Source organism: Psammomys obesus, unplaced genomic scaffold (genome assembly GCF_907164565.1).
Source record: "Psammomys obesus unplaced genomic scaffold, mPsaObe1.curated_primary_1811, whole genome shotgun sequence".
In the NCBI taxonomy this organism is placed as follows: domain Eukaryota; kingdom Metazoa; phylum Chordata; class Mammalia; order Rodentia; family Muridae; genus Psammomys; species Psammomys obesus.
The window spans coordinates 18,818,785-18,833,233 of NW_026590062.1; the positions used below are offsets into that span (position 1 = coordinate 18,818,785).

Here is a 14,449-nt window from a genome sequence, read left to right on the forward strand (position 1 = left end):
TATATATATATATATATATATATATATATATATATATATATATATATATATTCTTCATTTATATATATATATATAAATGAATATATATAAATGAAGAATTTAGTATATATATTAAATTCTTCATATATATATATATTTAGTATATATATTAAATTCTTCATTTCCAAATTTATCTTGGAGGGGAAGAAAACCATTAAGAAACAAAGTAATCCAGATCTGCTTATTCAGTCAGGGTAAAGAGAATACCATACTGGCATGGAACTCAACTCTAGGGGTCAGTATGATAGCTCAGCAGGTAAATAGGCTTGCTGCCAAGGCTACTGACCTAGTGTGATCTCTGGGACCCACATGGTAGAAGGAGAGAATCAGCTCCTCCAAGCTGTCTGCTGACCTGCACACACACCCCATATGCTTCACATATAAACAAACATATAAATAAACATATAAATAAACAAACAGTAATATCCAACTACAGAATTATAGGTACTCTATTCTAAGAGAATGCATTTTATTCCACAAATAATGTCCATTTCTCCATGTATTGGGGATACTCTCTTGAGGAAGGGTTGTTTGGTTTTGGTGTGTGTGTGTGTGTGTGTGTGTGTGTGTGTGTGTGTGTGTGTGTGTTGTAGGTATACATCAGGCATGCACGCACACACACAAACACATGCATATATGCAAACACATATATGGTGGTTTGAACATGAAGTCTCTGCCATGAGTTGAACACTGGGTCCCAGATGGTGGTGCCATTGAAAGGGTTCTTTAGGCTCATGAATAAAGTAAAATGAGACATTGAACCTCTATTTTCTGGTAGTCTGAAAGTGACAGTCTGTCTCCCCTTAGGGACAGCTGCAGGAAAAGGCTCTGTAGGGGTTCGGTATATGATCATACTGCTTCTCTGGAAACTAATACAGTGGAAAAGTAAAATAACATCTGATCTCATATTATTTACAAGTAATTGGTCTCTCCTCTCCTAGGATATCTTTTCTTTCTTGGGATTTGGACACATGGAACGGAGAGATGGTGCAGTAGTTAAAGGCTTGCCCCAAGTCCAGCTAACATCCTGAGCTCCATCCTAGAACCCCACAGGGTGGGAAAAGAGAAGCGACTCCTGTAAGTTGTCCTCTAACTCTATACATACACACAGAAATACACACATCCATATATGTATATATACACACATTAAAAAACATACATGCACAGACACACATACAGAGAGAGGCACACAGAGACAGACATTCACACATACATAGACACACAGACACATTCCAGCACTGTAGGGAATGAAGAGAGGAGAATTTATGGGACTAGCTGCCTCGTCTAACTGAAGGTTCAGTGAGGGACCCTGTTTCTAAGGAATGAGGAAGGGAGTTGTTCTAGTTTACATTTCTATTGCTGTGACAAATACCTTGACAAAATCTGTATTCAGAAGGAAGGGTTTATTTGGTTTACAATTCTAGGTTACAGTCCATTATTTTGGGGAAATCAGGAACATAAGCAACTAGTCACACCACATTCATGGTCAAGAGCAGAGAGAACAAATATAGATTTCCTTGCTTGTTTGCTTTCTGTTCTCTTACACTGGCCAGGGTCCCTTGCCTAAGGAATGACTTCTCCCACAATGAACTAGATCTTTCTTCAAATAACAATTAAGACAATCCCCAGAGACACACCCACAGGCCAACCTGATCTAGAAAATTCCTCATGAAGACTCTCTTCCCAGGTGATTCTAGCTTGTGTCAAGTTGACAGTTAAATTAACCATGGCACGATCAAAATACTTAGGATGGAAATTCTCACTTAAGAGACTGCTTAGTTTTGAAAAGGAATAAAATGCAAGAAAGCACAAGATTCTCTACTTATTGTCCAGAGTAGGTCACTAAGGCACGAGGCACACTAGTCAGTCTTTACAGAATAAAAGCCCAAACTATCCTGACCCAAGAAATGGTAATGTTGCTGCTCAAATATCTTCACTGGAATGGGCTGGGGTAAGCAAGTCTCACTTAAGAGCTGTAAGAAGCTTTGAACCTCAAGGATAAGGTTCACATCACAACTCAGGAGGAGGAGATGCTCCATTACCAACCTTGATTCCGAGTTCAATATTCTCTCCTCCATACACATCCATCCCAGGGTCTAGCAGACCGATTTCACCAAAGAATTTCCTGTTGACCACAAATGAGCAGCCAATCATGGCCGGTGTCCTGTGGGAGAAAGAAAGAGGCAAGATCACCAATGTGTAGACAAGTGATGTCTTTCTTGAAGACACTTACCGCAAACCAGTGTTGTCAACCTTGCTAATGCTGTGAGGCCTTAACACAGCCCCTCGTGTTGTGATGACTTCCCCAACCATGAAATTATTTTTGTTGCTACTTCCTAACTGTTTTTGCTACTGTTATGAATCATAATGTAAATATCTGTGTTTTCTAAATGGTCTTAGGTAACCCTGTAAGAGGGTTGTTCAACACCCACCCTCAGAAGTCATGACCCACAGGCTAAGAACTGCTTCCATGTCGGAGACAGCTCCCACTCCACTTGCTAAGGCACCCACATGAAGATCAAACTGCCCATCAGTTACATATGTGTAGGGGGCCGAGGTGCATTCCATGCATGCTCTTTGGTTGGCACTTCAGTCTCCGTAAGCCCCCGTGGGCCTAGGTTAATTGACTCTGTAGGTCTTCTTGTGGAATTCTTGTCTGCCTGGGTCCTTCTATCCTCTCCAGTACCCTACAAGACTCCCCAAGCTCCACATAATGTTTGGCTGTGGGTGTCAGCATCTGTTTGCTTTTGGATCACTTGCCCCTCACTGGACTACCTTGCCTGGCCTCAGTGGAAGAGGATGTGCTTAGTCCTGATACAACTGAATGTGCCAGGGTGGGTTGGTACGGTGGCAGGAGGAGTGTCCCCTTTTCTGAGGAGAAGGGGAGGGGAAAGGGGAAAGAGGGTAGGAGTGCAGGACTAGAAGAAGGGAGAGGGCTCCATTTGGGGTGCAAAGTGAATAAATAATTTTAATTAAACAAACATCTTTGAGTCCTTAATTTCCCCACTCTTTTTATAAGGCTACCTTTCAGCTGCAGAAGAACAGAGAACTTAGCAACTAGGGATATCCCAGAATCCTGGCAAACATGGTTTCATGTGTGGCATGGTGTTTACCACATGGAGAGGTTCTCACTGTACTCTGGGAATGGCAGACTGACTTTATGGAGGCTCAGAGGCTGTCTCAGTTCATTTTAGCAGCTATAATCTGCTCTACCCCAGGAAACAGAAGGGACTGAGCAAACTTGAATCATGAAGGCATATCAGAGAATATGTGATGGTTAATCTTCACTGTTGACTTGACTGGGTTTGGAATCACTTAGGAGACACACCCATGGTTATGCTTCTGTGGGTGTTTCTGGAAGGGTTTAACTGAGGAAGAAAGGACCTGTCTTCCACAAGTGTAGGGTGACACCATCCTAGAGGCTGGTGTTCTGGACTGATAGTAAGGAGAGGGCAAACTGAGCACCAGCATTCATCTCTATCTGCTTCCTGACAGGACACAGTGTGACCACGCACCTCATGCTCCCACTGCCATGATGGACTGTCTCCTCCAACTGTGAGCCAAAATAACCCTTCCTCTCTTAAGATGCTTTCATCAGATATGTGGTCAAAGCTATGGGGAAAATAACTAGCATATACTCTAAACTCCAAGGAATCCAGTATCCATATTCTGCCTGATGATGCTGGACTAGGAAGCTGGTGTTTTGAGGAGGGAGAAGACTCAGAAGGGAAGGCCCTGGTGTCCATGGGTATCTGAGACATCTGCCAAGGAAAGCTGTTATGTACTCTTGATTCCTCCTCACTGGAACAAGACTAAGGAAAGACTGGCCTCTCTGTCTGCTTCCTGGGTAGTTCATCAGAAGTCAGACACAAGGGCTGGACAGCTGATCCTGATGGAGGACAAAGAGCCATGATTTCGCTGTTGGTATCTCATGAGAAAGTTGTGGTTGAAATCTGCCTCAGTGTCAAGGGGTCTCTGATAGAGACTATGGGAAAGAGGGAATGAAAGAAAGCCCCAGAATGCAGGACAGCTTTGAAATAAATACAAATGCAGGAGGCTATAGAGAGAGACTGTGCTTGAAAGAAGAAAGGGAAGGAAAGAGAAGGGAATGAAGAAAGGAAGAAAAAGAAAGAAAGAAAGAAAGAAAGAAACAAAGAAACAAAGAAACAAAGAAACAAAGAGAGAGAAAGAAAGAAAGAAAGAAAGAAAGAAAGAAAGAAAGAAAGAAAGAAAGGAAGGAAGAAAGAAAGAAAGAAAGGAGGAAGGAATAAAAAAGAGAGGCAGAGAAAGAGAGGGAAAGGAGCAGAGAACTTTCCACACGTACAAAAACACAATTTCCACTCATTGTAAACATTTACTTATGTGCACAGTTACATCTATAAAAATTACTTAGAGGCTTGGCAAGATCACACATTCCACTGAGACTCACAACCTGAGTTTGACCTCCAGAACCCACACGGTAGAAGGAGAGAACCAACTCCCGCAAACTGTCCTCTGGCAATCACATGTGTGCCATGGTATGTGCAGACCTTAGAAATAAATATTTAAATTTTAAAAAGAAAAGTAGCTCGGGCCACTTAGTGAACTTAAGGCCAGCCTAGGGCACATCATTCGTACAAGGCCTATCTGGGTTACCAGGTAAGTTTAGCCTCAGCTACACAGTTCAAATCCAGCCCAGGCGACTTTAATGAGTTGAGGCTGGGCCATCCAGCATTGCTGGTAAGTTCATGGGATGACTGCCTGCTATTCTGGTGCCATCTGACTGGACTTACAGTGATCAGCTATCAGCCTGAGAGAAACAGTTCCCCAGGCGTGAAGCTGCTGCTTGACACAATGGGACTTGCCGTGCCCAGCGGCAGGTGGGCTAGCCTCATCCTTACTATTGGTGAACTGAGAACAAAGTGTGGCCTTACTTCCACTGTAGGCATCCAGGCCGCCCGCCCAGCCATGTGAGCTGTACTCAATAACACTCTGGCAACGATGAGGTTCTTGAATGTGTGCTCACAGTCTCATTTTTCAAACTCAACTGCAATTACTGCTATTAGCACAAACATTCTAACTCAAAATCATTCAAAAATGTTAATGGTATTAAGGGAATCTGCCAATGCCCTAATAGCTTCATTATAGAGGAGAGGAACAGAAATTAAAACCAATCACTTTTATTGTTGCTGTTTTATAAAATATATGCATCACACATGACTATTCCAGCTGAGAGAGAAAGAGAGAGTCAGGAATGGGTGGTAGCCATGAGAATTCCCATTCAGACTTGTAAAACTTTCTGGGTTTCCATGCTGGCTCCTTTCACAGGCTTGACCACATCTTCTATGACTTGAATCTAAAACATACCCTACAGGCTATTTGGGAGTACCTTTGGGGGTGGGGCCTACTTGAAGGGGTGGAGATTTGAAAGTCATATCTCAGACCCTACTTTCAGACCCTGATTCTTGGTCCACTATGTAAGAAATCTCCATCACAAACTCCCATTATGAACTCCTCCATGTTTTCTTAGCCATGATGGAAGGAATAAAACCATCAAAGACATGGGTCAAAAGATTATCTTTAACCCAACATAGATAATTTTATCATTAACTTGAAGGGATCTGAAATCTTAGAAGATAAACCCCTGGGTATGTTTGTGAGGGAATTTCTAGATTAGGTTCTTTGAGGTGGGAAGACCTGAATACAGATGTCACCATCCCTGAACTAAATAGGAACACAATGTAACCAGCTGCCTCCAATTGCTGTTGCTTTGACTTCCATACCAGGACAGGCTGTATCCACTCAAACTTTGAAACAAAATAAAACCTTCCTTCCTTTGGTTGTGTTTGTCTGGTATTTTGTCATAGCAATGAGATAAGCAATGAGTACACACTTAAAGTACCCAGTTGGAAGAGACTTCTTGGTAAACTTCCTGCCTAGAATCTCCCAGTGAGGTGCTGGAAATGTGGCTTAGTGGCAGATCACCTTCCTAGAACCCCCCAATGTAGAGTTACAGTAGTGCCTCAACAGTATAACTCCTGTTTAGAATCCCTCAATGAGGGGCTGGGGTGTGGCTCAGTGATAGATCACCTGCCTAGAATTCCCCAGTAAGGAAGTGGGGGTGTGTCTCAGTGGTAGAGCACCTGCCTAGAATCCCCCACTGAGGGGCTGGGGCTTGGCCAAGTGGTAGCACACTTATTTAGCATATGAAAGGCCCTGGTTTCAAACTATAGAACCACAAAGCCAACCAACAGCATCCTTGCAACTGTCTCAGCATCAGCTTCAGCAACTCTTGTCCTTAGAGAATAATAAGTCCCAGTTCCTTCAGTAGCTAGTGCTGTCAGCCCTCTGCTCATAGGTTTTACACCCCTGGATTCACCCAACGATCAACTGAGAAGGCTTGAAAACGTAATTGCATCTGTATTGAACATGTCCAGATTTTTCTACTCACCCTTATTCCCTAACATTTTAATGCAAACTTACACACTGACATTGTGCTGAGGTTTTCAGAGCTGAGATGATTCGTGGCCCAGGATGGTGTAGGTTTTATGGGAACTACACATTGTCTACATAAGAGACTTGAGCATATTGGATTTGAATAACTATGGTGGGGTCCTAGGACCAATCCTCCATCCACAGAATGTAGGAATAACTCTGTCATCTTTTTTGGCAAAAGGCATCTTGGTGGATCATACCCCGCTATTACAGCGCACTTTGTGATGACTCTGTAAATTCTCTTATGTGCTTCCCCATAAACAGAGTGAGGTCCATGAGGAGATGATACTGCCCCTTAGTTCCAGAAGTTGTATACTGAGGAGAACAGTAGATAGAACAGGAGGGCATGGGAGAACTGTGTGCAGAGACTTGCTCAGTCCAGCCAAGCCCTTCACTGGGAACCTCACTACTTTTGGGGTATTCATAATCCTCAAAGTGTCACTGCTTTAGAGACATCATTAAACCCACTTCCTGTCAGAGGGAACTGACAGAGGCTGTGCTAAGCTAGCTTTCCATCGCTATCACAAAATACCAGAGATAGTTCACTTATAAAGAAAAAAGGTTTATTTTGGCTTGAAAGATTCCAGTCTGTGATTAAGTCATTTCATTGCCTTCTTAGCAGTATTTGTTATTTTATTACTATTATTACTATCACTATTAGGGCCAGAGAATAACTTTAGGGAGTCAGTTTTCTCCTTCCGTCCTGTGGGTCTCCAGGGTTAAACTGAGGTGGTCAGCCTTGCTGTTAAGCGCTTTCCTGTGCTGAGGCACCTGGCCAGCTAGTCTGATCATGTTGCTTTTAAGCTTCAGTAGAGGGTGTCAGATAACAAGGGCAAGGTACCTGTGTCTTCTGCCTCCTGGGCAGAAAGCGAGGAAAAAGAAGGGACTCTCCCTCTCCCCTTTAAGGACATCTCCAACCATGTAAGATTCTCCCGGCAGCTCCATGTCTTCACCTTCCCTAACATGCCACTTGCACGTGGAGGTCACCAGAGAATGGCCTCAGCTGTCATTCCTCAGGTGCTGTGCACCTTCTCCATGAGACAGGGTTTCTCGCTGACCTGGAACTGGACAGGAAGGCTTGGCTGGCCAGTGAGGCCTAGGGGTCCACTTGGCCTGGCCCGCCAGTGCTGGGACCATAAGTGTGCACCACCATGCCTAGCACTTAAAAAGAATTTTAAAAATTCTTCAGTGGGTATGAGTGTTTTGTTTACATGTATGTCTGTGCCACAGGTGTGTACCTGGTGGACGCAGAGGCCAGAGGAGGGAGTCAGATTCTCTGGAACTATATTACAGCTGGTTGTTAGCGACCACGTGGGTGCTGGGAGTCGAATCTCAGTCCTCAGTAACAGCAGTACATGCTCTTAACCAATGACATCAAGGTATAGCCTCTGTTCTCAGGGGGGATCTAGGTCATCATGTCCTCATGCTTAAAGAATAAGTATTTTCCTGGTCTACAAAACGAGTCCTGTATAGCCAAGGCTACACAGAAGGAAAAACTGTATCTTAAAAAAAATTACCAAGTCAGCCATCTTTCTAGAACACATTCTTTTTCTTTTTCTTTTTTTTTTTTTTAATATTTTTATTCATTTACTTTTATGTGTGTAATTGTTGTGTCCACATGTATGTTTGTACACCACGTGTGTGCCTGGTGCCTGTGGAAGCTAGAAGAGAGCATTGTTGGAATTATGGATGGTTCCAACCTATGTTATTGCTGAGAACTGAATTGAATCGAAGGCGTTCTGCAAAGACAGCAAATGTTCTTAGCTGCTGAGCCATCTCTCCAGCCCCTCAGATAGCTTCTTAGAACACACCATGCTTTTACAAAAACACACTCTTCAAAGACCTATCAGCAAATCAGTTCCTCAAAGACTAAATCAAATGTGATTAGCTACCTCTCCCTCGCCTGAAGCTCACCAAGTAGGCTGAGCTGCCCGGCCAGTGAGCCCAAGGAATCTTCCCATCTCTACCTTCCCGGCACTGGGTTTACACGTGCCTACTCCCATACCTGGCCTTTTACATGGCTTATGAGAATTGACTTCAGACCCTCAGCTTGCATGGCAAGAACTTTACTGTGTGTTCTGGGTAGTTCTAAATGTCAGCTTCCATGGCTGCTGAGCCATGTCTCCAGCCCCCACTTCTTAAAGGCCCACGCCACCCCATTATCACCTCCGTGGGTGCAGGTCTTAAACACGCTGGGGCTCAGGGAATATGCCAGGCCCAAACTGCAGTAGAGGTACTCAGAGTTGATCAGGCGTGCTTCGGTTCCTGTTCCGGTCCAGTATGGATCCTGGAGCTACCCAGGGGCCGCTGTGGAGGCTGATTCCCCTCCGCTCCTCTCCAACCAGACAAGCAAAACCCAACAGCAGCTAAGAGCACTCCCACTGCCCGGACCAAGGGCCCCGTTCTGAAGCTTTCTTGGGAACTTGCGGCTGCTAAACACTAAAAATATAATTCGGGGAAGGAGTTAGTAGGCTTGGAGAGTCTCAGCTTGCACAGCGGAGTCATTTAATACTCAGTTCCATTTGTCGGTGCTACACATATAGATACCGGAAGGGCTAGCGCCCCTGCCTTTGAAAATCACTCTCGGGATCCAGCACGCACATATCTCACAGATCAGACCCAAAGGCCAGAGCTTTGCGGTTCAATGAAGGGAGCCTTCGGTTTTTTCGCCTTTGTTGCTGGGAGATAATTCACCCTCAAACAACTTCCTTCCAATCAACTATGGGAAGTGGGTTTTCCTGGGTGTTAGGAGTCTTTGCTTGTGGGGGATAAAGAAAAGGCTCATCTCCTCAATCCTGGAGTGTGATTTCTCACAGATGAGAAAAAAACAGAAAAGCAAAACAAAACAAAACAAAACAAAAAAACCAAAAAACCTGCTAGTGGGGACTGAAGTTGTCAGTTTCCAATGCGTGTTTCCATGGCTGACTGATTTTCTGCTCAGACTTGTTTCACTGAAACAAAGACCATCTCCGATCTCTCTAGTGAGACGTTTCCTGCGAGCCATTTTCTCAGCATAACACATTTGTTCTTTGCTAATCACATCTGATTTAGTCTTTGAGGAACCGATTTGCTGATAGGCCTTTGAAGAACGTGTGTATGTAAGAGAACGGCGGGTTCTAAGAAGCTATCTGCCGAACCATTACCAGCCAGTCAGCAACTCCTCACACAGCGGCGCGGGTGCATGCAGTAGCCCACAGAGTCCAGCAGAGGGCATCATATCCCGTGAAGGCGGAGTTACACGGGTTGGGAACAGAACTTGGGTCCTCTGGCAGAGCAGTACACATTTTTAACCTTTGCACCATCTCTGCAGCCTGAGGGGTATTTTTAAAAGTGTGCAATTAGCTAACTTGTGAGATGAGACATGGCTGGAGGAAAAAGAAAGAAAAAATTATGATAGGTATCAGGAAACCATGTTGTCTGATTTTGTTTGGCCAGAGAGCTATGAGGGATGCATGCGTGTATGCGTGCGTGCGTGCGTGCATACACGCGTGAATGTGTGCTCCTGTGTGGATGTGTGTGTGTAAATTAGTGTACATACATGTAGAAACCAGAGCTGGATGTTGTGTCGATTGCTTGTCTCCATCATTCCCCACCTTACCAGCATGTCTTACTGAGCCTGGACCATGTCAAGTCAGCTAGGCTGGCCAGTGAGGAATCCACCCGTCTGAACTTCAAGGACTCGTTGCCTCACACCATCATGTCACCACACTTGGCTTTTTATTGTGTGCTGGTTGTTTATTTATTTGTTTGTGTGTTTGTTTACTGTCAACACAGGCCACGAGCCATCCAGTGAGAGAGAACCTCAACTAATAGAGAAATAACGTCTCTCTAGCAGATTGACTGGTGGGCAAGTCTGTGGGGCCATTTCCTTAATGATTGACACGGGAGGACTCGGGAGGGCCCAGCCTACTGTGGGCAGTGTCACCCCTGGGCAGGTGGTGCTAGGTTGATAAAAAGGCAAGCTCAGGGTCTGGGAAGATGGCTCAGCAGCTAAGATCATGCGTTGCTCTTGCGGAGGACCCAGGTTCAGTTCCCAGTATCTACCTGAAAGCTCCCCCGTGGCTCCGGCTCGAGGGTACCCTCTGATGCTCTGCCTGACCTCTGTGAGCAATGGGCGTGCCGGTGGTGCAGAACATACGCGCAGGCAAAACAACCCCACACACGAAATGAAATAAAAAGAAGATGAAAATGAACAATAATAATAATAAGAAGTCCTAGTGAGTCATGGAGAGCCAGCCAGTAAGCAGTGCTCCCCATGGTTTCTGCTTCAGTTCCTGCCTTGAGTTTCTGTCCGTTTCCCACGGCTACCGAGCATAGCCTGAGAGCTATAAGCTGAAACAAACTCTGTCCTTTCCACGCTGCTTCTGGTCATGGTGCTTGGCACAGCAGCAGAGAGTGAATTATAGGCAGCGTTGAAGTAGGTCTCATGCTTGCACAGCAAGCCCTTTGCCAGCTGAGAGTCATCTACCCATTCCTGGCCTAGCACTGTTATTCAGACAATATTCATCACTGATTTACTGATGGGAACCAAAAACATTGACCCTGAATAGGGCAAGAATATATCTCTTGTAGTCATCAGTTTTACCTTAACTGAGTTCCAACGTGTGACGGAAATAAAGGAGGACATTTTTATTTTGACTCTCAGTTTCAAGGGGTCAGTTCATGGCGACTTGGACCCACGTGCTGAGGAATAGCAGCACAATGGCAGGAGTGATGGAGGATAACAATGTTCATATTATTGTGAACAGGAAGGACACACCTCTAATGAGCTACTTTCTCACAATAGACCCCCAACTCCCTGTAGTTTCTAGAACCTTCCAAAAACAGGCTCACCAGCTGAGGACTGCATTCAATGATGAGCCTGTGGAAGATATTTTATTTTCAGACCATAGCAGACCCACAGGAACCAACTCTTCTCATCAGAAGATCCTGTGAAAAGTACATCTTTCTCCCTCCCCTGCCCTCCTTTTTGATTGCTACAAGGTCTGGTGACCAGGATACTTGGCCTGACCATTGGCCCATAGCAATGGAGCTAACCAACTTTACGAAACTGGGAGCCAAAATAAACCTTTCCTCTTCTAGGTTCTTTTTCTTGGGTGTTTTGTCATGGTGACAAGAAGCATGGTGACAAGTAACTCAACCACAAAGTCAGCTCTAAGCTTACTCAAATCTACTGCAAGTAATGCCATGATCATCCATAGCATCTAAAAGACATTTCTTAAAGAGGTACATGTGGGACCAGGGAGATGGCTCAGTCAGCGAAATGTTCATCTTGCAAGCATAAGAACTCCAGTGTGATCCCCAGAGCCCAGGTCAAAATAATAATGATGATAATAATAATAATAATAATAATAATAATAATAATAATAATAATAACAACAACAACAACAACAATAATAAAATCTGGGTCTGGTGGCATGAGCTTGCAATTCCAGCGTCAAGAAGGAAGAAACAGATGGATCCCTGTTCAGTGTCCACCCTGCCTGGTTTAATTGGCGAGTTCAAAGCCAGTGAGAGACCTTGTCTCAAAAAACAACATGGGTAAACTTCTGAGAAATGACAACTGAAGTTACCTCTGCCCTCCACATACATGGACACCTAGCACCACCTCCCAGAAACCCCTCCCACCCTCACACACACAGACACGCACACAAAGTTGCAATTACTCAATCACTAAGGCCTGAGAGAAAATGATGAAGTCTTTGGCAAATACCATGAACTTTACCAACCTTTAGATATTTCTCAGCCTCAGCTCACTGTGCATGGAAGGATAATAAGACAAGAACAATTGTATTCACAATCTGAGTAAGGTCTACCTTAGATCCCAGCCCAGATGGCCTTGCTCATGTCGCTTTAAGAAAGTGGCTCCAATAAAATGTGACAACAATTACTTTGAAAGATATGTGTGGGCTTTTCTCTCCTGCTTTTGCCTCACCATCTGGAGGCAGCCACAGCCTTGAGAAGGTGAAGACGTCAGAGCTAGGATGGAAGGAATTGAAAGAGATTGTTCTGTGACTACAAAGCCAACACTCGAGACTAATTTTTAAAAACAGCAATCTCAAGTGCATGAGCCAGGCACCAGAGAAAGAAACATTTTCTAAATCCACCCCTCCCCAACCCTCTTTAAAGATCAAAGATGGCTACCAAGTAGAGGCACAGGAAGGGGGTTATGGCCCTTAAATGGGTGTCAATACTGGCTTAACTTAGGATAATATGGGAAGCATGGGTTATTACAATTGTTTGAAGGTGTGTATTTCTGTGTGTAAGTGCACTATGCACATACATCTGTGTATCTGTGAACTACACGTGCATGTATATGGAGACTAAAGAACATTATGTGACATTCCTTAGAAATGCTGTCTACCTTTTTAGAGACAAGCCTTTTTGTCTTTTTTGCCTGGAACTCGCCAAGTATGCCAGCTGGCCAGCCAGTAAGCCCCAGGGATCCACCATCTCTACTTCCCTAGATCTTGGATTATAAGTCTGTCCCATCTGGCCTGGATTTTTATGCTGGTTCTGGATATTGAACTTTGGACCTATGCTTGCACAGTGTCCTGGTTAGCTTTAAATGTCAACTAGACACATCCTAGAGTCATGTGAGAAGAAAGCCTCAACTAAGGAGTAGCCAGGATCACATTGGCCTATAGCCATGTCTGAAGGGGGTTGTCTTGATTATTAATTGATGTAAGAAGGCCCAGGCCACCATAGGCAGCAGCATTCCCTAGGAGGTGGTCTTGAGCCGTATAAGAAAGCTAGCTAAGCGTGTGTCAGAGAGCAAGTCAACAAGCAGCATTCGTCTGTGCTTTCTGCTGTACTTCTCTGGCTAGAAGTGAGTTCCTTGGTCGGAGGCAATGATGTGTCGATCAACAAGCAGTCCTACCTTCAAGTTCCTGCTTGAGGACCTGCTCTAATTTCCTTCAATGACAGACTGTGAACTTGGAATTGTAAGCTGAAATAAACTCTTCCCTCTTCTGTGCGCTTCTTGTTCAAGATATCTTATTGCAGCAACAAAATGAAACCAGAGCGCACAGCAAGCAGTTTTTTTTTTTTCAACTGAACCATCTCCCCAGCCTGTGGAAAGCTTCAAAAGTCACTCAGGATCACTCCTAGACACGATGATCCAATGACTCTGCTTTCAGATTTGGTCTGAAGCACAACTGTGGAAGCATAAGCCACATTTCCAGACCCAACATGAAGTTTGCTCTTCTTGGAGTGGGAAGGAAGAAGACTGACAAGGCTACCCAGCTCTGCTGCTCAGACTGGAATTCACAGAAAGGGGAGAGAGGCCAGCAAATGCACTAATGGACAGGAAGGCGAGAGAGAGAGAGGGTGCTTTGCGCTCTACCTTCTGGGAGAGGGCAGACGTCCCAACCCAGGCAGAGGAGCAGGAATGGTATAGTGACTGAAGTTCAGGCAGAGAGTGGGTCTTAAGTAATGTTCATAGTGCCCAGTTGCAGAATAGTCCATTTCTGAGAAACCATGGTCTGAACAGGCTCAATTCCTATAATATAACAGCAGAACTTCTTTGCCTAAGTTGTTGAGATTCAAGATGTCTACCAGCTGCGATCTTAAGTCTAATACAGATCTGGATTTACTTACCCCAGCAGAACAAGTCTGGGTGAGTCTGTCTGCAAAATGCCTGCTGTAGAATTTCAAAAGTTTGGGGAGGGGGGAGTGTAAGGTGTTTGCTATGGAAGCATGAAGATCACAGTTCTGACCCCAGACCCACATGGTAAGTCAGGCATGGTGGTACATTCCTGTCATCCTAGCACTGGGGAGGTGGAAATGAGTGGATCCCTGGGACCAGTCTAGCTGAACTGGTGGTTTCTAGGCTCAGTGACATGCTCTGTCTCTGACAGGAGGAGGAGGAAGAAGAGGAAGAGGAAGAGGAAGAAGAAGAAGAAGAAGAAGAAGAAGAAGAAGAAGAAGAAGAAGA

At 44.6% G+C, this 14,449-nt stretch overlaps 1 protein-coding gene across 1 annotated transcript in view; it reads right to left on the reverse strand.

The window, feature by feature from the left end:
• Galnt17 (polypeptide N-acetylgalactosaminyltransferase 17) overlaps positions 1-14,449 on the reverse strand; it is a 377,891-nt gene that overhangs the window by 82,283 nt on the left and 281,159 nt on the right. Inside the window, exon 6 of the mRNA XM_055606411.1 lies at positions 2,086-2,203. Coding sequence (XP_055462386.1) covers positions 2,086-2,203 — 118 coding nt within the window. The remainder of the gene's footprint in view (positions 1-2,085; positions 2,204-14,449) is intronic.